This window comes from Bos javanicus, chromosome 15 (assembly GCF_032452875.1).
Source record: "Bos javanicus breed banteng chromosome 15, ARS-OSU_banteng_1.0, whole genome shotgun sequence".
Classification (NCBI taxonomy): Eukaryota; Metazoa; Chordata; class Mammalia; order Artiodactyla; family Bovidae; genus Bos; species Bos javanicus.
Genome location: NC_083882.1, coordinates 35,815,971 through 35,841,257, shown reverse-complemented (window position 1 = coordinate 35,841,257; position 25,287 = coordinate 35,815,971). Strand labels below are relative to the sequence as shown.

The 25,287-nt window shown below is 40.4% G+C and overlaps 2 protein-coding genes across 2 annotated transcripts in view; one reads left to right on the top strand and one right to left on the bottom strand.

Moving 5' to 3' along the window:
* The window catches only part of SOX6 (SRY-box transcription factor 6), an 843,047-nt gene extending 821,086 nt beyond the window's left edge, over positions 1-21,961 (bottom strand). Inside the window, exons 1-2 of the mRNA XM_061440698.1 lie at positions 21,780-21,961; positions 7,700-7,834 (exon numbers count right to left, since the gene is read on the bottom strand). The gene's annotated coding sequence lies outside the window, so the exon portion shown is untranslated. The remainder of the gene's footprint in view (positions 1-7,699; positions 7,835-21,779) is intronic.
* Positions 20,895-25,287, top strand: part of C15H11orf58 (chromosome 15 C11orf58 homolog) — a 28,788-nt gene continuing 24,395 nt past the window's right edge. The window contains exon 1 of the mRNA XM_061440714.1: positions 20,895-21,278. Within this exon, the coding sequence (XP_061296698.1) occupies positions 21,216-21,278 (63 nt within the window). The 5' untranslated portion in view covers positions 20,895-21,215. The remainder of the gene's footprint in view (positions 21,279-25,287) is intronic.

Here is a 25,287-nt window from a genome sequence, read left to right as displayed (position 1 = left end):
GTGAAGGTTCCGGCAGCTCTATGGTGAGGTTAATGGTGACCTCCTCCAAGAGGGCTTATGCCATACCCAGGTCTGCTGCACCCAGAGCCCCTACCCCTGCAGCAGTCCACTGCTGACCCATAACTCCACAGGAGACACTCAAACACAGTTCTGTCTCAGTCTCTGTGGGGTCTCTGGGTTCTGGTGTACACAAGATTTGTTTGAGCCCTCTGAGTGTCTCTGGCGGGTATGAAGTTTGATTCGAAATGCAATTTTGCCCCTCCTACAGTCTTGCTGGGGCTTCTCCTTTGCCCTTGGATGTGGGGTATCTCCTCACAGCTGCTCCAGCACCATGCAGCTGCCACTCCAACTGGAGTGGGTAGTCTTTCCCTTCTCCAGGGGATCTTCTCAGCCCAGGTATCGAACCCAGGTTGCCTGCATTGCAGGCAGATTCTTTACCAACTGAGCCACAAGGGAAGCCCCTGCTATTTTTAGATATGTGATTTTGAACATGTTATTAACCTTTATAGGTCTCAATTTCCTTGTCTAGTTACTTAATCTGTATGTGCCTCAATTTCCTCATCTGTAAAATGATATATTAACTAACACATATGAAACACTTAAGGAAGAAACTGAGGACAAAGAAAGCATTACCAACATGTTTGTCAAATCACTGGTTCTAAAAGTGTGGTCCTCAGACCAGCAGCATATAAAAACTTGCTACAAAATCTACACATCACAGGCTTACTAACTCAGAAACTCAGGTAGGGCCCAACAATATAAACTTTCACAAAAAATCTTCCAGGTGATTCCAATGCACACTGAAGTCTGAGAGCTATTGGTACAAATTAATAAGATGTTATCTGTTTAGTATAAAGTCCTTTAGTATACACAGCCATTAGTATACTTGGTGTTTTGCCCCAAGTATAAAGACATCATCTTTTACTGCAAAACAACTAAAAGATTTGGTTTCAGAACTGAAAGTAACTTCATATCCACTAGGATAGCTATAATAAAAAAAGAAAAACACATAATAACAAGTACTGGCCAGACTGTGGAGAAATTGGACCTTCAAACATTGCTGGTGAGAATGTAAAATGGTGCAGTCACTTTGGAAAGAAATCTGACAATTCTTCAAAAAGATAACCACTGAGTAACCTCGTGACACAGCAATTTCTTTTCTAGGCATAAACACATGAGAATGAAAACATGTTCACACAAAAACTTGCACATAAATGTTCAAAACAGCATTATTCATAATAGCCAAATAATGGAAACAATCCAAATGCACATGAAATGGAGAATGAATAAACAAAATATGGTATATCCACGTGATGGAATCTTATTCTACTATAAAAAGGAATAAAAGCATTGATACATGCTACACTATGAATGAACCTTGAAAACATTATGCTAAGTCAAACCAATCCCCAGAGACCACATATTGTATGATTTCACTTATATGAAATAGGCAAATCTACAGATGCAGAAAGTAGATTAGTGGTTGCCTAGGGTTGGGGGACTTCCTTGGTGGCTCAGACGATAAAGCATCTGTCTACAATGCGGGAGACCTGGGTTCGATCCCTGGGTCAGGAAGACCCCCTGGAGAAGAAAATGGCAATCCACTCCAGTACTATTGCCTGGAAAGTCCCATGGACAGAGAAGCCTGGTAGGCTACAGTCCATGGGATGGAAAAAAGTCAGACATGACTGAGCGACTTCACTTTCACTTTCACAATCTTTGATGACTACAAAAATACTAATCGTAGCCATAAAAAAGAAAATGATCATCATAAACCTGTACTGAGTGGTCACTACAGGCCAGGTACTTTGCAGGAATCTATGCTCAAACTATATTAGATAATAAAATATTCCTATAAGTTAGGTACTGATTAATATTTCCATTATCAAGATGAGGAAACAAAGGCTTGGAGAAAGAAATGGCAACCCACTCCAATATTCTTGCCTGGAGAATCCCAGGGACGGGGGAGCCTGGTGGGCTGCCATCTATGGGATCGCACAGAGTCAGACATGATTGAAGTGACTTAGCAGTAGCAGGGGTGGGAGAAGTGGGAGGAAAAACTGCTAATGAACACATGGTTTCTTTTGGGAATGATAACATTGACTGTGGTGATAACTGTATAACTCTGTGACTATATTAAAAAATAATTGTGTACTTTATGAATGAAAAATGTATACTTTATTATGTGAATTAAGTGGTATGTGAATTACATCTCAATAAGCCTGCTGTGTAAAGAGCCTAAGGCATAGGTCAAAATATTATTGATGGAAAATATTTGTAATATAAAAATTGATGCAATAACAAAAATTTGTACTTAAATTCTAAATTATATTATCCTGAAAGTGAACGAGGGAAGAACAAGGTGAAAGGGAAGGTGTTAAATTCTTCATACATCTAACGGAAGTCAGGAGACATTGAGATAGTTATAACCTTGATTGGAGCAAAAACTAAAATATAACGATTCATAATACTGAAAATAAAATATATATCCTCCAAATCAAAAGAAAAAAGAAATGAGAAGGGATTACACTTGGATGTTAACTAGTTACCCCACAACTATTGCTTTATGAGTGATTTTTATTTCCTCTTTGATGTGTGTGTGCTCACTTGTGGCTGATTCTTTGCAATCCTACGGACCGTTGCCTGCCAGGCTTCTCTGTCCATAGGATTTTGCAACCAAGATTACTAGAGTGGATTGCCATTTCCTCCTCCAGGCGATCTTCCTGACCCAGAGATGGAACCCACATCTCCTGCATTGCCTGGCAAATTCTTTACCACTGAGCCATCTGGGGATATCCAAGCCATGAAACTCACTAGTTATCTCACAACTCTGGCACCATGAGTGACTTTTTTTTCTGCTTTATTTCCCACACTTTCTACAAAGGGTTGTTTTATCTTTGTGTAAGCCTGCTTACCTTTGTGACCTTAACTTTTTTAAAATCCAGTTTCATTTACTTATGTATTCACTTATGGTTAATTTTAATATGTTAATAGATTCAAAAATTTAAAATTCAAAAGATACAGAAAGTATGGTGAAAAGACTCGCTGCTACCAGTGTACTCAGTCCCCCAGCCACTACCACAAGCACGGAGGCTACAAATATTATCAGTTATTTCCTGGGTATCTTTCTGAAAATATTAGATGCATATATATTAATTCTTTTCTGTCTTTTTAATACAAATACAGTGGAACATACACATTGTTCCATACTTTCCTGTTTTTATTCAAAAATGTATCTTACAGATTGTCTTATATTAGTATGTGTAGAGCTTCCTATTTCTTTTTAATGGATACATGGTAGCCCACTGTATGCATTACCATAATTTATTTCAGTTCAGTTCAGTTCAGTCACTCAGTCATGTCCGACTCTTTGCGACCCCATGAATCACAGCTGGCCAGGCCTCCGTGTCCATCACCAACTCCTGGAGTTCATTTAAACTCATGTCCATAGAGTCGGTGATACCATCCAGCCATCTCATCCTCTGTCATCCCCTTCTCTTCCTGCCCCCAATCCCTCCCAGCATCAGGGTCTTTTCCAATGAGTCAACTCTTTGCATGAAGTGGCCAAAGTACTGGAGTTTCAGCTTTAGCATCATTCCTTCTAAAGAATACCCAGGGCTGACCTCCTTTAGAATGGACTGGTTGGGTCTCCTTGCAGTCCAAGGGACTCTCCAGAATCTTCTCCAACACCGCACTTCAAAAGCATCAATTCTTTGGTGCTCAGCTTTCTTCACAGTCCAACTCTCACATCCATACATGAACACTGGAAAAACCATAGCCTTGACTAGATGGACCTTTGTTGGCAAAGTAATGTCTCTGCTTTTGAATATGCTATCTAGGTTAGACATAACTTTCCTTCCAAGGAGTAAGCGTCTTTTAATTTCATGGCTGCAGTCACCATCTGCAGTGATTTTGGAGCCCAGAAAAATAAAGTCTGACACTGTTTCCATTGTTTCTCCATCTATTTCCCATGAAGTGATGGGACCGGATGCCATGATCTTCGTTTTCTGAATGTTGAGCTTTAAGCCAACTTTTTCAGTCTCCTCTTTCACCTTCATCAAGAGGCTTTTGAGTTCCTCTTCACTTTCTGCCATAAGGGTGGTGTCATCTGCATATCTGAGGTTATTGATATTTCTCCTGGCAATCTTGATTCTAGCTTGTGCTTCTTCCAGCCCAGAGTTTCTCATGATGTACTTTGCATATAAGTTAAATAAGCAGGGTGACAATATACAGCCTTGACGTACTCCTTTTCCTATTTGGAATCAGTCTGTTGTTCCATGTCCAGTTCTAACTGTTGCTTCCTGACCTGCATATAGGTTTCTCAAGAGGCAGGTCAAGTGGTCTGGTATTCCAATCTCTAAGAATTTTCCACAGTTTGTTGTGATCCACACAGTCAAAGGCTTTGGCATAGTCAATAAAGCAGAAATAGATGTTTTTCTGGAACTCTCTTGCTTTTTCGATGATCCAGCAGATGTTGACAATTTGATCTCTGATTCCTCTGCCTTTTCTAAAACCAGCTTGAACATCTGGAAGTTCACGGTTCACATACTGCTGAAGCCTGGCTTGGAGAATTTTGAGCATTATTTTACTAGCATATGAGATGAGTGCAATTGTGCGGTAGTTTGAGCATTCTTTGGCATTGCCTTTCTTTGGGATTGGAATGAAAACTGACCTTTTCCAGTCCTGTGGCCACTGCTGAGTATTCCAAATTTGCTGGCATATTGAGTGCAGCACTTTCACAGCATCATCTTTCAGGATTTGAAATAGCTCAACTGGAATTCCATCACCTCCACTAGCTTTGTTCGCAATGATGCTTTCTAAGGCCCACTTGACTTCACATTCCAGGATGTCTGGCTCTAGGTCAGTGATCACACCATTGTGATTATCTGGGTTACAAAGCTCTTTTTTGTATAGTTCTTCTGTGTATTCTTGTCACCTCTTCTTAATATCTTCTGCTTCTGTTAGGTCCATACCATTTCTGTCCTTTATCGAACCCATTTTTGCATGAAATATTCCCTTGGTATCTCTAATTTTCTTGAAGAGATCTCTAGTCTTTCCCATTCTGTTGTTTTCCTCTTGTTGTTTTCTTTGCATTGATCGCTGAGGAAGACTTTCTTATCTCTCCTTGCTATTCTTTGGAACTCTGCATTCAGATGCTTATATCTTTCCTTTTCTCCTTTGCTTTTCACTTCTCTTCTTTCACAGCTATTTGTAAGGCCTCCTCAGACAGCCATTTTGCTTTTAATAATAATTTATTTAGCCTCATATAAAACTTATTACTTTTATAATTGGCAAGAACAGCAAAGAGATTATGGAGGGAAAACTATCTTTTAATCTCAGGCTCTTTTTCCTCACAAAAATGTATTGAGTCATGGTTTATCTACAAGACATGGTGCTAAGCCTAGATCCTATCCAAAAGAATCTTACAGTCTAGAATAGCCAGTAACACATGTATCTTTATTCATACCTCTATGATAGCACATATACTTTTGCTATAAATAGTGATGACAGATTAATAAAGATAAATAAAAGGTAGTGGCTCAGGGATAAAGAATCCGTCTGCAGTGCAGAAGACTCAGGAGATACAGGTTCGATCCCTGGGTTGGGAAGATCCCCTGGAACCCACTCCAGTATTCTTGCCGGGAAAATCCCATGGACAGAGGAGCCTGACAGGATACAGTCCATGGGGTCGCAAAAAGTCAGACACAATTGAAGTGACTAAGCACACAGCACCGTACAAAGTAGTATTGGAACAGATGATTGAGGTCAGAATATAGACCCTTAATTATAGGCTTAATTATATCAACTTAAAATCTGTATGAAATGGGAAGCTCCTGAAATTTTTTGAGTAAGGGAGTCTCTACATTCCATTTTCAGATGATAGATCTGACTGTGATGTAGAAAAATTATTTAACTGGGGACCTATTCAAGGATGGGAGAACATATCTATTAAACAGATGATGGGAACCTGAAAAGACCTAAATTAAGACTTTGATCAGGTTGTCTTTGATCAGCCTATCGAGTTTTCTCTCAGAATATAATACTTTCATGCTTATCAGGTTTCATTCACATAGGACACTCAGTTCAGTTCAGTTCAGTCACTCAGTCGTGTCTGACTCTTTGCAACCCCATGAATTGCAGCACGCCAGGCCTCCCTGTCCATCACCTACTCCCGGAGTTCACTCAAACTCACGTCCATCGAGTCGGTGATGCCATCCAGCCATCTCATCCTCTGTCGTCCCCTTCTCCTCCTGCCCCCAATCCCTCCCATCATCAGGGTCTTTTCCAATGAGTCAACTCTTCGCATGAGGTGGCCAAAGTATTGGAGTTTCAGCCTCAGCATCAGTCCTTCCAATGAACACCCATGACTGGTCTCCTTTAGGGTGGACTGGTTGGATCTCCTTGCAGTGCAAGGAACTTGCAAGAGTCTTCTCCAGCACCACAGTTCAAAAGCATCAATTCTTCAGCGCTCAGCTTTCTTCACACTGCTGCTGCTAAGTTGCTTCAGTCGTGTCCAACTCTGTGTGACCCCATAGACAGCAGCCCACCAGGCTCCCCCATCCCTGGGATTCTCCAGGCAAGAACACTGGAGTGGGTTGCCATTTCCTTCTCCAATGCATGAAATTGAAAAGTGAAAGTGAAGTCACTCAGTCTATTCCCAAATACATGCTCCACCCTGCTCCACTCTTTTCCAAGGCCTAGCTCAAAAACTTTGGGGGAAGAATTTCCCCCATTTCCCTCAGGTAAAATGAACTGCTTCCAGAACATTTTATCTGTAACTTACTGGTGCTACTTAATCATTCTCCCCCACCAAGCTGTAAACTCCTCTAGGTAAAGGATTACTCATTATTTATTCTGGTTTTCCAGAAATTTAGTACACTGCCTGACACATACTAAGCACTCTATATAAATTGTTGAATTATACTGGCACAGTGGAAAGTGCATGGGTTTTGGGAGTTTCACAGACTTAAGGACTTAATCGCAGCTTAGCCACTCTCTCATTGGCTATATGATTATGAGCAGGTATTTAACTTTTCTTATCTATAGAATAAAACTTCTTGCAAATTGTTGTGAAGCTTTGAGATCAGTACCTAGGAAAGTATACAGTGCATAATGGATAGTCAATGAATAATAGTCAAAATAATGGCTCCAGAAATTTTTTTTTAGTCTCAGGTAAAAGAGCAGATCTCTTGTATTTTTATTTACATTGTTATCTATGCTCAGTTATGACTCCTCTTTGTTGAGGGATATCAATGTATGCACTCAACAAACATTTTTGAATGCCTACTACATGTTAAGCATTGAGTATATAAAAATGAGGAAAGCATGGTCTCTTTAATTAGGACAATTATTTCAAAATCCTTTTAGTAACAAGATCTCCTCTCCTTGTCTTTACTATCCAAGAAAGAAGGACATTGCAGAGTTTCTGGGCTTTATATGAGATGTCACCCTGTTGCATTGTATAATTTCATATTTCCTATATTAATTAAAAAAAATACTTACTAACTATCCTGTGGCAGGCGTCGTTCTAGAAGATACAGAAACAAACAAACAAACAAACAAAATACAGAACAGCCCCAGTCTTGAAGAAGGTATTTTAGAGCATCTTCTTCTTGTTTTTCAAAACTAGGAAGAAGAGTATTACTAAGTTTTTCTACCACATATGCATTTCTATTACACTGTGTAATTTCATCCTTACCTATAGCCTTCTATAGATGAAACTGAGTGGAATCTGATAAAATGATCCAGTCTTTACTACCTCCTTTGTTATTTGTTGGCTTTTAATCTTGTTTTATGGTAACTTGAAGATTTAGCCATCCATGTACCAACAATTCTGGGGATGAAATAAAAGACATGTCACTAGATCATTAACCTTTTCTGGACTTTCTCCAACATTACTGATAGTTCTTTTTTTTACTTCAGAATTCTTTTAGCAATCTAAATTACCGACTCAGCCATCCTATTTACTAATAACAAAACTAAAGGTTTTAAATTATATATACTACAGTCTGTTAAAACCTTCGAGTGTGAGCTGTAGCCCATCCTAGAAAATTCTCTAATTTAATTGTATTTCATTGTAGTTAAACTTATAAACATTTTATAGAATCATAAAGTTAGACAAAATGTTATAAATAATTTCATAGTTAAAAGCAAGCAACCACTTCCCCAAAATACCTTTCCTCCTCTTGATTTTACTCTTCTCCTCCTTGATTTAAGGTTTATTTTTACCACAGAACTAGTTGATAAAGCTGCCCTTGCTTGGTTATAAAATAGGATGTCACAGTTAGATTTTAAAAAATATTTCCTAATTATAATTGTTACTCCCTTGCTTCCAAAATAAAGGAGTAAAATTCAAATACTGTATAAATTAAAGAACTGTCTTCTACTAGTCATAGTTCTATAAAAGGTTCAGTGATCATCAGAAATTTAGGAAAGTAATAGGACCACACAGGCAGTCAAATTAGAGTAATTGCTGAGCTCAGAAGCTAATAGCTAAGCAGCTTAATAGGCTGCACTCAATACCAAATTGCACTTTCAGTCTGTATTGTCTGTACAGACCGTACGTACTGACTTTGGTTTTCAAACAAAATTAAAATTCTGAACAAGGTAAGAAAGCTTCAGAATAAGTAAGGAAAAAGAAGTTCAGGTTCAGCCAGGTTCTGGCCTAGTTAAAAAAAATTCAGATACCTTGCTACTCCATGAATTAAACTCCAATACCGGAGGTGGTCCTAAGATGGTGGAGGAATAGGATGGAGAGATCACTTTCTCCCCCACAAATTCATCAAAAGAACATTTGAAAGCTGAGTACATTCCACAAAACAACTTCTGAATGCCGGCAGAGGACATCAGGCACCCAGAAAAGCAGCCCATTGTCTTCAAAAGGAGGTAGGAAAAAACATAAAAGACAAAAAGAGAGACAAAAGAGGTAGGGATGGAGCTCCATCCTGGGAAGGGAGTCTTAAAAAAGAGAGAAGTGTTCAAATACCAGGAAACACTCTCACTGCTGAGTCTGTGGCGAACCTTGGAACCACAGAAGGCAACATAACTGGGAGGAAAAATAAACAATTAAAACCCATAGATTCCATACCCAATGGTAACTCCCCCAGCGGAGAAGCAGCCCAGAGGTCTGCATCCGCCACTAGCAAGTGGGGGCTGGGCAGGGAGGCGCGGGCTGCATTGCTTAGAGTAAGGACCGGGCCTGAAGGCCCCGAGGGCAATCTGAGGGAACTAACTTAGGTTAGCAAACCAGACTGTGGGATAGCTACCACACGAAAAGCCCTAACCTAAGACACCACCAGGCCCGCTCACAGAACAACGGACTGACTAGAGCTAAGGGAAAAGCCCTAACCTAAGACACTGCCAGGCTCACTCACAGAACAAAGGAATGAGAAGAGCTAGCCGGCTGCAGGCCATCCCCCTCCAGTGACAGGCAGCCAGAGCCGAAAGGGGGCAATTGCAGCCCCAGAGAGGCATTATCTATCAAACTGCAAGCAGACTTTGTTGCTAACTAAGACTTCTTGGGATTCTGGAGGGTCAACATCCGCCTGAGAAGGTGCGCCGGTTGTACACCCAGAAAACCAAGCAGCAGGGACAATGGAGGCAATAAGTCGCAGCGACCACTCTCGCCAAACACCTGGTCACCTGAGCTGCTCCGACCTGGGAAAGGCACAAAAGGCAGGCCCAACTGAGTCTGCAGCTCTGAGGACTACCGGAGTACCTGAACCTAAGCGGCTTAGACCTGGGAAGTGCATACAACCCAGGGCTGGCCTCATACAGTTTCCAGCAGAGCAACCTAGAGCATAAGCAGTGTTGACAGGGAAAGCACACACACCGCGAGTGGGGGCAAACCCAATGTGGCCAAGACACTGCAAGCACATGCCAGTGTTATTTGTTTGCAGCTTCCCTCCCTCCCCAACTGAGCCTAAAAAAGTGTCCACCACCACCCCCTTGAGACAGGGCGGAAATTAGACACTGAAGAGACCAGCAAGCAGAAGAAGCTAAAATAGAGGGAACCTCCTTGGAAGTGACAGGTGCAATAGATTAAAACCCTGTAGTTAGTACCAACTACATAGAAAGGGGCCTATAGATCTTGAGAAATATAAGCCGGATCAAGGAACTATCCGAAAATGAACTGACCCCACACTGCCCACAACAACACCAGAGAAAGTCCTAGATATATTTTTACCATTTTTACTATCATTCCTTATTTTTTTAATTAAAAAAAAATTTTTGCGTCCTCTATTACTGCTTTAATTTTCATTTTTATAACCTACTATTAAATTTGTATGCAGGTCAGGAAGCAACAGTTAGAACTGGACATGGAACAACAGACTGGTTCCAAATAGGAAAAGGAGTATGTCAAGGTTGTATATTGTCACCCTGTTTATTTAACTTCTATGCAGAGTACATCATGAGAAACACTGGACTGGAAGAAACACAAGCTGGAATCAAGGTTGCCGGGAGAAATATCAATAACCTCAGATATGCAGATGACACCACCCTTATGGCAGAAAGTGAAGAGGAACTCAAAAGCCTCTTGATGAAAGTGAAAGTGGAGAGAAAAAGTTGGCTTAAAGCTCAACATTCAGAAAACGAAGATCATGGCATCCGGTCCCATCACTTCATGGGAAATAGATGGAGAAACAGTGGAAACAGTGTCAGACTTTATTTTTCTGGGCTCCAAAATCACCACAGATGGTGACTGCAGCCATGAAATTAAAAGACGCTTACTCCTTGGAAGGAAAGTTATGACCAACCTAGACAGCATATTCAAAAGCAGAGTCATTACTTTGCCAACAAAGGTCCATCTAGTCAAGGCTATGGTTTTTCCTGTGGTCATTTATGGATGTGAGAGTTGGACTGTGAAGAAGGCTGAGCGCTGAAGAATTGATGCTTTTGAGGTGTGGTGTTGGAGAAGACTCTTGAGAGTCCCTTGGACTGCAAGGAGATCCAACCAGTTCATTCTGAAGGAGACCAGCCCTGGGACTTCTTTGGAAGGAATGATGCTAAAGCTGAAACTCCAATACTTTGGCCACCTCATGCGAAGAGTTGACTCATTGGAAAAGACTCTGATGCTGGGAGGGATTGGGGGCAAGAGGAGAAGGGGACGATAGAGGATGAGATGGCTGGATGGCATCACTGACTCGATGGATGTGAGTCTGAGTGAACTCCGGGAGTTGGTGATGGACAGGGAGGCCTGGCGTGCTGTGACTCATGGGGTCACAAAGAGTTGGACACGACTGAGTGACTGATCTGATCTGATTACTTTGCAAATAAATAAATAAATAAATAAAAGAGAGAGAGAGACCCTATTTTTTAAAAGCAAACTTCATATATATATATATATATATATTTTATAATTTTTGTGACTTTGTTTTGTTTTGTTTTCCTTTTCTTTAATATTGTATTTTTGAAAATCCAGCCTCTACTCTAGATTTTTAATCTTTGCTTTTTGGTATTTGTAATCAATTTTGTACTTTAAGAACCCAATCTTCAGTACCCATTTTTACTTGGGAGTGAGATTACTGGCTTGACTGCTCTCTCCCCCTTTGGACTCTCCTTTTTCTCCATCAGGTCGTCTCTATCTCCTCCCTTCCCCTTCTCTTCTCTACCCAACTCTGTGAATCTCTTTGTGTGTTCCGGACGGTGGAGAACACTTAGGGAACTGATTACTGGCTGGATCTGTCTCTCTCCTTTTGATTCCCCCTTTTATCCTCCTGGCCACCTCTGTCTCCTTCCTCCCTCTTCTCTTCTCTGTATAACTCCGTGAACATCTCTGAGCAGTCCAGACTGTGGAGCACACATAAGGAAGTGATTACTGGCTAGCTTGCTCTCTCCTCTTTTGATTCCACCTCATCTCATTTGGGTCACCTCTATCTCCCTCCTCCCTTTTCTCTTGTCCATGTAACTCTGTGAACCTCTCTGGGTGTCCCTCACTGTGGAGAAACTTTTCATCTTTAACCTACATGTTTTATCAACAGTGCTGTATAGATGGAGAAGTCTTCAGGCTACTGTAAAAATAAGACTGAAAACCAGAAGCAGGAGGCTTAAGTCCAAATCCTGAGAACACCAGAGAACTCCTGACTCCAGGGAACATTAATCAACAGGAGCTCATCAAAGACCTCCATACCTGCACTGAAACCAAGCACCACCCAAGGGCCAAGAAGTTCCAGAGCAAGACATACCACGCAAATTCTCCAGCAACACAGGAATACAGCCCTGAGCTTCAATATACAGGCTGCCCAAAGTCACTCCAAACCGGTTGACATCTCCTAACTCATTACTGGACACTTCATTGCACTCCAGAGAGAAGAAATCCAGCTCCACCCACCAGAACACCGACACAAGCTTCCCTAACCAGGAAACCTTGACAAGCCACCCGTACAACCCCACCCACAGCGAGGAAAATCCACAATAAAGAGAACTCCACAAACTGCCAGAATACAGAAAGGCCACCCCAAACACACCAATATAAACAAGAAGAAGAGACAGAGGAATACCCAGCAGGTAAAGTGACAGGATAAATGCCCACCAAACCAAACAAAAGTAGAAGAGTTAGGGAATCTACCTGATAAAGAATTCTGAATGATGATAGTGAAAATGATCCAAAATCTTGAAAACAAAATGGAATCAGAGATAAATAGCCTGGAGACAAGGATTGAGAAGGTGCAAGAAAGGTTTAACAAGGACCTAGAAGAAATAAAAAAGTCAATATATAATGAATAATGCAATAAATGAGATCATAAACACTCAGGAGGGAACCAACAGTAGAATAACGGAGTCAGAAGATAGGATTAGTGAGGTAGAAGATGGAATGGTAGAAATAAGTGAATCAGAGAGGAAAAAAGAAAAACAAATTAAAATGAGGACAATCTCAGAGACCTCTGGGACAATGTTAAATGCCCCAACATTTGAATCATAGGAGTCCCAGAAGAACAAGACAAAAAGAAAGACCATGAGAAAATACTTGAGGAGATAATAGTTGAAAACTTCCCTAAAATGGGGAAGGAAACAATCACCCAAGTCTAAGAAACTCAGAGAGTCCCAAACAGGATAAACCCAAACAGGACAATCTCAGAGACCTCTGGGACAATGTTAAACGCCCCAACATTTGAATCATAGGAGTCCCAGAAGAAGAAGACAAAAAAGAAAGACCATGAGAAAATACTTGAGGAGATAATAGTTGAAAACTTCCCTAAAATGGGGAAGGAAATAATCATCCAAGTCTAAGAAACTCAGAGAGTCCCAAACAGGATAAACAGTGAAACACACCAAGACACATATTAATCAAGTTAACAAAGATCAAACACAAAGAACAAATATTAACAGCATCAAGGGAAAAACAACAAATAACACACAAGGGGATTCCCATAAGGATAACAGCTGATGTTTCAGTAGAAACTCTTCAGGCCAGGAGGGAATGGCAGGACATACTTAAAGTGATGAAAGAAAATAACCTACAGCCCAGATTACTATACCCAGCAAGGATCACATTCAAATATGAAGGAGAAACCAAAAGCTTTACAGACAAGCAAAAGCGGAGAGAATTCAGCACCACCAAACCAGCTCTCCAACAAATGTTAAAGGATCTTCTCTAGACAGGAAACACAAAAAGGTGTATAAACTTGAACCCAGAATAATAAAGTAAATGACAATGGGTTCCTACTTATCAATCAGATCAGATCAGATCAGTCGCTCAGTCGTGTCCAACTCTTTGCGACCCCATGAATCGCAGCACGCCAGGCCTCCCTGTCCATCACCAACTCCCGGAGTTCACTCAGACTCACGTCCATCGAGTCAGTGATGCCATCCAGCCATCTCCTCCTCTGTCGTACCCTTCTCCTCCTGCCCTCAATCCCTCCCAGCATCAGAGTCTTTTCCAATGAGTCAACTCTTCGCATGAGGTGTCCAAAGTACTGGAGTTTCAGCTTTAGCATCATTCCTTCCAAAGAAATCCCAGGGCTGATCTCCTTCAGAATGGACTGGTTGGATTTCCTTGCAGTCCAAGGGACTCTTAAGAGTCTTCTCCAACACCACACCTCAAAAGCATCAATTCTTCAGCGCTCAGCCTTCTTCACAGTCCAACTCTCACATCCATACATGACCACAGGAAAAACCATAGCCTTGACTAGATGGACCTTTGTTGGCAAAGTAATGTCTCTGCTTTTGAATATGCCATCTAGGTTGGTCATAACTTTCCTTCCAAGGAGTAAGCGTCTTTTAATTTCATGGCTGCAGTCACCATCTGTAGTGATTTTGGAGCCCAGAAAAATAAAGTCTGACACTGTTTCCACTGTTCTCCCATCTATTTCCCATGAAGTGGTGGGACCAGATGCCATGATCTTCGTTTTCTGAAGATCATGGCATCCGATCCCACCAATACAATTACCTTAAATGTAAATGGGTTGACTGCCCCAACCAAAAGACAAAGACTGGCTGAATGGATACAAAAACAAGACCCCTATATATGTTGTCTACAAGAGACCCACCCTGAAACAAGGGACACATACAGACTGAAAGTGAAGGGCTGGAAAAAGATATTCCATGCAAATAGAGACCAAAAGAAAGCAGGAGTAGCGATACTCATATCAGATAAAATAGACTTTAAAACAAAGGCTGTGCAAAGAGACAAAGAAGGACACTACATAATGATCAAAGGACCAATCCAAGAAGAAGATATACAATTATAAATATATATGCACCCAACAAAGGAGCACCGCAATATGTAAGACAAATGCTAACAAGTATGAAAGGGGAAATTAATAATAACACAATAATAGTGGGAGACTTTAATACCCCACTCACACCTATGGATAGATCAACTAAACAGAAAATTAACAAGGAAACACAAACTTTAAATGATACAAAAGACCAGTTGGACTTAATTGATATCTATAAGACATTTCACCCCAAAACAATGAATTTCCCCTTTTTCTCAAGCGTACACGGAACCTTCTCCAGGATAGATCACATCCTGGGCCATAAATCTAGCCTTGGTAAATTCAGAAAAATTGAAATTATTCCAAGCATCTTTTCTGACCACAATGCAGTAAGATTAGATCTCAATTACAGAAGAAAAACTATTAAAAATTCCAACATATGGAGGCTGAACAACACGCTGCTGAATAACCAACAAATCACAGAAGAAATTTTTAAAAAAATCAAAATATGCATAGAAATGAATGAAAATGAAAACAACAACCCAAAACCTGTGGGACACTGTAAAAGCAGTGCTAAGGGGAAATAGCAATACAGGCATACCTCAAGAAACAAGAAAAAAGTCAAATAAATAACCTAACTCTACACCTAAAGCAACTAGAAAAGGAAGAAATGAAGAACTCCAGGGTTAGTAGAAGGAAAGGAATCTTAAAAATTAGGGCAGAAATAAACTCAAAAGAAACAAAAGAGACCATAGCAAAAATCAAAAAAGCCAAAAGCTGGTTCTTCGAGAGGATAAATAAAATTGACAAACCATTAGCCAGATTCATCAAGAAACAAAGGGAGAAAAATCAAATCAATAAAATTAGAAACGAAAATAGAGAGATCACAACAGAAAACACAGAAATACAAAGGATCATAAGAGACTACTATCAGCAATTATATGCCAATAAAATGGACAACTTGAAAGAAATGGACAAATTCTTAGAAAAGTACAACTTTCCAAAACTGAACCAGGAAGAAATAGAAAATCTCAACAGACCCATCAAAAGTACGGAAATTGAAACCATAATCAGAAATCTTCCAGCGAACAAAAGCCCAGGTCCAGAGGGCGTCAGAGCTGAATTCTACCAAAAATTTAGAGAAGAGCTCATTCCAATCCCAAAGAAAGGCAATGCCAAAGAATGCTCAAACTACCGCACAATTGCACTCATCTCACATGCTAGTAAAGTAATGCTCAAAATTCTCCAAGCCAGGCTTCAGAAATATGTGAATCGTGAACTTCCTGATGTTCAAGCTGGTTTTAGAAAAGGCAGAGGAACCAGAGATCAAAGTGCCAACATCCGCTGGATCATCAAAAAAGCAAGAGAGTTCCAGAAAAACATGTATTTCTGCTTTATTGACTATGCCAAAGCCTTTGACTGTGTGGATAACAATAAACTGTGGAAAATTCTGAAAGAGATGGGAATACCAGACCACCTGACCTGCCTCTTGAGAAACCTATATGCAGGTCAGGAAGCAGCAGTTAGAACTGGACATGGAACAACAGACTGGTTCCAAATTGGAAAAGGAGTACGTCAAGGCTGTATATTGTCACCCTGCCTATTTAGCTTATATGCAAAGTACATCATGAGAAACGCTGGAGAGGAAGAAGCACAAGCTGGAATCAAGATTGCCAGGAGAAATAGCAGTAACCTCAGATGTTCAGATGATACCACCCTTATGGCAGAAAGTGAAGAGGAACTAAAGAGCCTCTTGATGAAAGTGAAAGTGGAGAGTGAAAAAGTTGGCTTAAAGCTCAACATACAGAAAACAAAGATCATGGCATCTGGTCCCATCACTTCATGGGAAATAGATGGGGAAACATTGGAAACAGTGTCAGACTTTATTTTTGGGGGCTCCAAAATCACTGCAGATGGTGACTGCAGCCATGAAATTAAAAGACGCTTACTCCTTGGAAGGAAAGTTATGTCCAACCTAGATAGCATATTCAAAAGCAGAGACATCACTTTGCCAACAAAGGTCCGTCTAGTCAAGGCTATGGTTTTTCCTGTGGTCATGTATAGATGTGAGAGTTGGACTGTGAAGAAGGCTGAGCGCTGAAGAATTGATGCTTTTGAAGTGTGGTGTTGGAGAAGACTCTTGAGAGTCCCTTGGACTGCAAGGAGATCCAACCAGTCCATTCTGAAGGAGATCAGCCCTGGGATTTCTTTGGAAGGAATGATGCTAAAGCTGAAACTCCAGTACTTTGGCCACCTCATGCAGAAAGCTGACTCATTGGAAAAGACTCTGATGCTGGGAAATATTGGGAGCAGGAGAAGGGTACGACAGAGGAGGAGATGGCTGGATGGCATCACTGACTCGATGGACGTGAGTCTCAGTGAACTCCTGGAGTTGGTGATAGACAGGGAGGCCTGGCGTGCTGCAATTCATGGGGTCGCAAAGAGTCGGACACAACTGAGCGACTGAACTGAACTGAACACCTATCCTACTCAAACTCTTCCAGAAAATTGCAGAGGAAGGTAAACTCCCAACTCATTCTATGAGGCCACCATCACCCTAATACCAAAACCTGACAAAGATCCCACAAAAAAAGAAAACTACAGGCCAATATCACTGATGAACATAGATACAAAAATCCTTAACAAAATTCTAGCAATCAGAATCAAACAACACATTTAAAAGATCATACACCATGACCAAGTGGGCTTCATTCCAGGGATGCAAGGATTCTTCAATATCCGCAATCAATCAATGTAATACACCACATTAACAAATTGAAAAATAAAAGCCATATGATTATCTCAATAGATGCATAGAAAGCCTTTGACAAAATTCAACATCCATTTATGATAAAAACTCTCCAGAAAGCAGGAATAGAAGGAACATACCTCAACATAATAAAAGCTATATATGACAAACCCACAGCAAACATTATCCTCAATGGTGAAAAATTGAAAGCATTTCCCCTAAAGTCAGGAACAAGACAAGGGTGCCCACTTTCACCAGGACTATTCAACATAGTTTTGGAAGTTTTGGCCACAGCAATCAGAGCAGAAAAAGAAATAAAAGGAATCCAAATTGGAAAAGAAGAAGTAAAACTCTCCCTGTGTGCAGATGACATGATCCTCTACATAGAAAACCCTAAAGACTCCACCAGAACATTACTAGAGCTAATCAATGAATATAGTAAAGTTGCAGGATATAAAGTCAACACACAGAAATTCCTTGCATTCCTATATACTAATAATGAGAAAATAGAAAGAGAAATTAAGGAAACAATTCCATTCACCATTGCAACAAAAAGAATAAAATAGTTAGGAATATATCTACCTAAAGAAACAAAAGACCTATATATAGAAAACTATAAAACACTAGTGAAAGAAATAAAAAAGGACACTAATAGATGGAGAAATATACCGTGTTCGTGGATCGGAAGAATCAATATAGTGAAAATGAGTATACTATCCAAAGCAATCTATAGATTCAATGCAATCCCTAACAAGCTACCAAGGGTATTTTTCACAGAGCTAGAACAAATAATTTCACAATTTGTATGGAAATACAAAAAACCTTGAAAAGTCAAAGCAATCTTGAGAAAGAAGAATGGAACAGGAGGAATCAACCTGCCTGAATTCAGGCTCTACCACAAAGCCACAGTCATCAAGACAGTATGGTATTGGCACAAAGACAGAAATATAGACCAATGGAACAAAATAGAAAGCCCAGAGATAAATCCACGCACCTATGGACACCTTATCTTTGACAAAGGAGGCAAGAATATACAATGGAGAAAAGACAATCTCTTTAACAAATGGTGCTGAGAAAACTGGTCAACCACTTGTAAAAGAATGAAACTAGAACACTTTCTAACACCATACACAAAAATAAACTCAAAATGGATTAAAGATCTAAACATAAGACCAGAAACTATAAAATTCCTAGAGGAAAACATAGGCAAAACACTCTCTGACATAAATCACAGCAGGATCCTCTATGACCCACCTCCCAGAATATTGGAAATAAAAGCAAAAATAAACAAATGGGACCTAATTAAAATGAAAAGCTTCTGCACAACAAAGGAAATTATAAGCAAGGTGAAAAGACAGCCTTTGGAATGGGAGAAAATAATAGCAAATGAAGCAACTGACAAAGAATTAATCTAAAAAATATACAAGCAACTCCTACAGCTCAACTCCAGAAAAAAAATGATCCAATCAAAAAATGGGCCGAAGAACTAAACAGACATTTCTCCAAAGAAGACATACAGATGGCTAACAAACATATGAAAAGATGCTCGACATCACTCATTATCAGAGAAATGCAAATCAAAACCACAATGAGGTACCATTTCACACCATTCAGAATGGCTGCTATCCAAAAGTCTGTAAGAAATAAATGCTGGAGAAGGTGTGGAGAAAAGGGAACCCTCTTACACTGTTGGTGGGAATGCAAACTAGTATAGCCAGTATGGAGAACAGTGTGGAGATTCCTTAAAAAACTGGAAATAGAAATGCCATATGACCCAGCAATCGCACTGCTGGACATACACACTGAGAAAACCAGAAGTGAAAGAGACATGTGTACCCCAATGTTCATTTCAGCACTGTTTATAATAGCCAGGACATGGAAGCAATCTAGATGTCCACCAGCAGATGAATGGATAAAGAAAGCTGTGGTACATATACACAATGGATTATTACTCAGCCATTAAAAAGAATACATTTGAATCAGTTCTAATGAGGTGGATGAAACTGGAGCCTATTATACAGAGTGAAGTAAGCCAGAAAGAAAAACACCAATACAGTATACTAACACATATATATGGAATTTAGAAAGATGGTAACGATAACCCTGTATGTGAGACAGCAAAAGAGATACAGATGTATAGAATAGTCTTTTGGACTCTGTGGGAGAGGGAGAGGGTGGGATGATTTGGGAGAATGGCATTTAAACATGTATAATATCATATGTGAAATGAATCGCCAGTCCAGGTTTGATGCATGATACAGGATGCTCGGGACTGGTGCACTGGGATGACCCAGAAGGATGGTATGGGGAAGGAATTGGGAGGGGGTTCAGGATGGAGAACATGTGTACACCTGTGGCGGATTCATGTTGATGTATGGCAAAACCAATACAATATTGTAATTAGCCTCCAATTAAAATAAATTAAAAAAAATAAACTTCAATACCCAATTAATACTTTAGATTCAGTGCTTTCTTTCTTACTAAACTAGCAGTTGGTGGGGAGAGGGAAGAAGGGGGAAGAACTGCTTAGTGGATATTGAGGTGCTTAATCGTTTGGGGGTGATGAAAATGTCTTAGGACTAGGTAGAGGTGATGGTTGCACAACACTGTTTATGTATTACATGATACTTCATTATACACTTTAGGCTTCCCCGTTGGCTCTGCAGTAAAGAATCCGCCTGCAATGCAGGAGGCGCAGGTTTGATTTCTGGGTCACGAAGATCTCTTGGAGAAGGAAATGGCAACCCACTCCAGTATTCTTGCCTGGAGAATTCCACGGACTGAGGAGCCTAGAGGGCTACAGTCCACTACAAAGAGTCAGACACGACTGAAGCGACTTAGCACACAGGCAGGCAACTAAACACTCTAAAATGGTTGATTTTATATGATGTGAATCTCATTTCAAATCTTTAAGTGAATTATTTCTTAAAAGGAAAAGCTACGGGCTTTCTTGCAGAGATGGACTTCACTTTCTGAAGGCCCTCAAAGTACAAAACCTACATACCAGAAGCGAGGTTGAAGAGGGTCACTCCTGCTTCACATAAAGCAGCGTTAAAAGCTAACAGATTTTCCTCAGGTGGACCCTAGTTTCAATACTGGCCAATTAACTGGCATTTAACACCAATACTGAACTCATTCCCCTGAGAATGAGAAAGCGGGAAAATGTTTATCTGGAATTTTCTAAAAGCAGCCATGCCGGTTTAGAAATCGACTACAAGCGAGAGAGCACCACAGGGGAAATGCTAGGAGCCATATTTTTTCCCTGAAAGGTTTTTGTTTTGGGCTGAGGCTACTCGTGAGGTTCTATAATCCTGAAACATTACATTTAAACCCAGGTGCTTATCGGTAACGAATGGATTTGTAAACGGGGCAACGTCCCACAGTGAAATGCAAACACCCAGGCTAGGTCTCTTTCTGTAGCAACGAATCTTCCGTACGCCGCTCACCGCCATACCCATCCGCGGGAAAACTACCTCCACTAGCCGAGGAAGGCGGAGCCTCGGAGGGCACTCCCGCCACACAGCGCTGGCGGCGCCGCTGGGCTTCTTGAGAGTTGTAGTTTTAGTCACCCATCTATCTCCTTTGCTCAGGCGGTATGTTGTGAACCAGGAAACTACAACTCCCAGAGTGCGCCAAGGTAGCGAGCGCCCGCGGCAGTGACGATTGTGGCGGACAAGGCCCGAAGGGACTCTGCCTTGTGGAGTGGCGCTGCTGCTTGGGCCGGTGGCAGACTGCAGGCTGCTGGCGTCGCGGCTGAGGAGAACGGGCGAGTGGGTTCGACCTTTCCCGTTGTGGTGTCCGCAACGATGAGTGCTGCCAGGGAGTCCCATCCGCACGGGGTGAAGCGTTCAGCCTCCCCAGACGACGATGTAAATAACAATGGCGGAGTGGTGGAGGGTTGCGGCCTACCAAAGATTGGGATAGGCGGGGAAGGGTGGATGAAGACGGAGGAAGCGCTTGAGGTGACCTGAATGGGGAGGGCCGCGGGGAGGACCCAGAAGAATGGGAAATGTACTCTTTTCTTAATTAGGCTTGAACTGTTTGTAGTTCTACCCGCTAAGAGCCAGAGACCTGCATGGGAAGGGGAATCGAGGAAGAAAATTCTGAATGGTCGAGAAGTGAAAGAGCTTAGTCAAGTGTACGTGTTTACCCATTTTGGGGCTGTTGAAGCTTCTTTATGGATGTTTCTACTAGGAAATGGCAAGATCCTGCTGGTTTTAGGCTTAAAATCCTCCTGTGATAGTCGAGATGTTCGTGCAAATTTGGACAGATATTCTGGCCAGGATTATTTTTGCAACGTAATGGTAACAGTTAAAATTAACTGTACTATTAAGAGTAAACCAAGAAAGTACTGAACGGAAGAACTGTACCGGGGGAAGTGGCGCACAGTGCTGAGGCCTGAGACGTTGAGATGTAGAATCCAGTTTTGATGTCAAGTACTGCTCTTCTCCCTCACCCCACAGTTGTCAGTTTAAGTAGCAGGACATTCATTCCTTGAAGTAAACTATTAAATATTTACTGCTGTGCCAGATGTTGGGAGTTCAAAGATGAATAACTATGGTGTTTATCCTGGGCCTTTTGTGTATTTGTACTAGTTCTTGGCGCGGTGTCATGGACACTGCAGTAACCAGTAAACGTAAAACTAGGTCCCTCATACAATGGACGAATGCCATGGAAACGTAGACGGGGAAATTGGGGAGCGGGGGAAGGTGGAGAGGTTATTGATAAGGATGATGAAGGGAGGATAACTAGTTTACTTTCGATTATTTAAAGCGCTGTCAATTTCTGATTGTGTAGAGGTCTTTGTTTTCTGAAGTGCGGTTCAGTGCCTTTGGTAATATTTTACTTTGCGAAACATAAAAGACTCATTGAACTCTGTTGGTGCGTCAGTTGTAATAAATGAGATGACGTTAAGACCCATCCCTCGTTAGGTAAATGGTGGAGTTAGGTCCAGAATAGTAAGGCTCTTTACGGAAATTGATTTTAGCTCTGCAGAAAGATAAGTAATCAGTAAAGATTTGAGGATGAATAGTTATATAGTGAGATTTATTTGTGCCCACGGTTCCTCCCTACAACTGGCTTTGAGATATTTTCTTGTTAATATGGTAAGCCAGTTCTTATCAGAAATTTATCTAGGCTTTTTGAGTAACCTGAGTGCTGTTTTAAAAACCATTACGCTGTTTTCCTCCTGGTATTTAACTGTGACTTGATTGCTAGAATGTCAGGCACCTGTTTTGCTAGAATCAAAGAAATAATGTTTTATTTTGACAGAAAACTCTTGGCGTTATTAGGTAATTTAACAAAGTTAAAGTGATTAAATAATTAAATCTCTACAGTTTTTGATGAGGTCAGGTTAAACTACATGACCTTTAAGACCTTTTCCAATCCTATAAGCATTCCTTTTAATAGCGATGGTTACAGTTGCAGTTCAAAATTAGGTCCTCGGACCTTAACACATTATCTATAAATTTTGCTAATGCGTGCTGCAGTTCATGGGGTTGTAAAGTGTCGGACACGACTGAGCTGAATTCCATATTTTAGTGCAATACAGTAGTAACTTGTCCCTTGACAGTGATTTTTGAGTCAGTTTCTTTAATATTTTTATTTTTGTTGGTAATTGGGAGTTATCTTTAAGTGCTTGTGTTTTTAATATTTTAAGAATAATACATATTTAAAATTTTAAAATACGTGTCTAAGTTTAGAAAATAAAATGTAAGTGGTCAACAGTTTCTAATGTGCCTCTGCACTTAAAAGATTATCAGTTTTCTTTGTCCACTCACCTCATGTTTATTGGGGGTAACAAATCATGGAATCCAACTCTAGGAACATGCTGACAATTGTAGAAATAAATTCTGGGAGTTACTACAGTGTGTACTGAAGAGGAGGTAAATTGACTGCAGTTCTATAATAAGTGGATTAAGGATGAAACCAACTTAAAAATGGTTTCATTGGTTTGATTGGAGTGAAGAAATGAAAGCTGTCTTTTAGGAAGTAGGATGAATAGGGAGGTTGACTTTAGTAACTGGTGGAGAATCTCTAAGAATATATGGGCACCCATGTGCTTTTCAGAGTACAGCACTTGAGCAAGGTACTTTTGACTGTATGGGAAGACCTGGAAAGAAGAACTGGAAGGACTTCATGATTTTTTTTTAAATTAGAATTATAAATTGTAGATGATAGGGTTATTTATGTAAGGCATTGAAGATATTTGCTCTTTTAATAGGAAATTTGGGGAAGTTTTGCTTTTTTAGACAATTATTTTAAATTAATTCTACATATTTTATAACTGTAGTTCATAAACTACTTGTATATATCCTGTCTCATTTGATCATGTACAGAGTATGATGTGGAAAGAGCAGAGGATGGAAGCAAGTCATTTAGTCTCTTTGCCTCAGTGTCCTTATTTATTAAATGGTCGCTTGAGAGAATATAAATAAAAAGTGATCTGTAAGTTGTGAAACACTATGCAGTTCTCAGGTGTTGGTATTCTTAAGACAGCCTTTCAAAAAGACTCTTAGGGCAGATGGAGAATTAAAACTTAAAAGTTAAATATCAGGTTCGCGGAACAAGTGTTTAGTGAGAATCAGAACTTAAGCTTCACTAATACTTTGTTTTTTGTTTTGGGTTTCTTTTACTTAACTATATTAAGCCAGAAATAGTTAAGAACTAACTAGTCTATGAAAAAATATGAGATGTTAGGTGGGAAGAAGTAAAGATTGGGAACTTAGATGGCCAGAATCAGAAGAGCATGCCACCAAAAGGAATTGAGAAGAACCATAAGTGGGTGTCCAATATGGGACAAATATTTCAACTCTCAATGCCCAGGAAGGATGACCATCATTGTTTTGCTGCTGCTGCTGTGTCACTTTAGTTGTGTCCGACTCTGTGCGACCCCAGAGACGGCAGCCCACCAGGCTCGTCTGTCCCTGGGATTCTCCGGGCAAGAACACTGGAGTGGGTTGCCATTTCCTTCTCTAATGCGTGAAAGTGAAAAGTGAAAGTGAAGTCGCTCAGTCGTGTCCGACTTTTAGCGACCCCATGGACTGCAGCCTACCAGGCTCCTCCGCCCATGGGATTTTCCAGGCAAGAGTACTGGTCATTTATGAATAATTTTCAGAAGAAAAGATTGTAAAAGTAATTTTATTAAAAATTGTAATAACTTAAATTCTAGAATTTAACCATAACCAAATTTTCTTGATTTTTTTTTTCACCTTATGTATCTATGCATGCATACCCAAAATATTTAGCATTCTCTGAATATAGCTCCTTTGCTTTTTGCTTCTCTTCTTTTCACAGCTATTTGTAAGGCCTCCAAAGACAGCCATTTTGCTTTTTTGAATTTCTTTTCTATGGGCATGGTCTTGATCCCTATCTCCTATACAATGTCACAAACCTCCATCCATAGTTCATCAGGCACTCTATCAGATCCAGTCCCTTAAATCTATTTCTCACTTCCACTATATAATCATAAGGGATTTGATTTAGGTCATACCTGAATGGTCTAGTGGTTTTCCCTACTTTCTTCAATTTAAGTCTGAATTTGGCAATAAGGAGTTCATGATGTGAGCCACAGTCAGCTCCCGGTCTTGTTTTTGCTGACTGTATAGAGCTTCTCCATCTTTGGCTGCAAAGAATATAATCAATCTGATTTCATTGTTGACCATATGGTGATGTCCATGTGTAGTCTTCTCTTGTGTTGTTGGAAGAGGGTGTTTGCTATGGCCAGTGCATTCTCTTTGCCCTGCTTCATTCCGTACTCCAAGGCCAAATGTGCCTGTTACTCCAGGTGTTTCTTGACTTCCTACTTTTGCATTCCAGTTCCCTATAATTAAAAGGACATCTTTTGGGGATGTTAGTTCTAAAAGGTCTTGTAGGTCT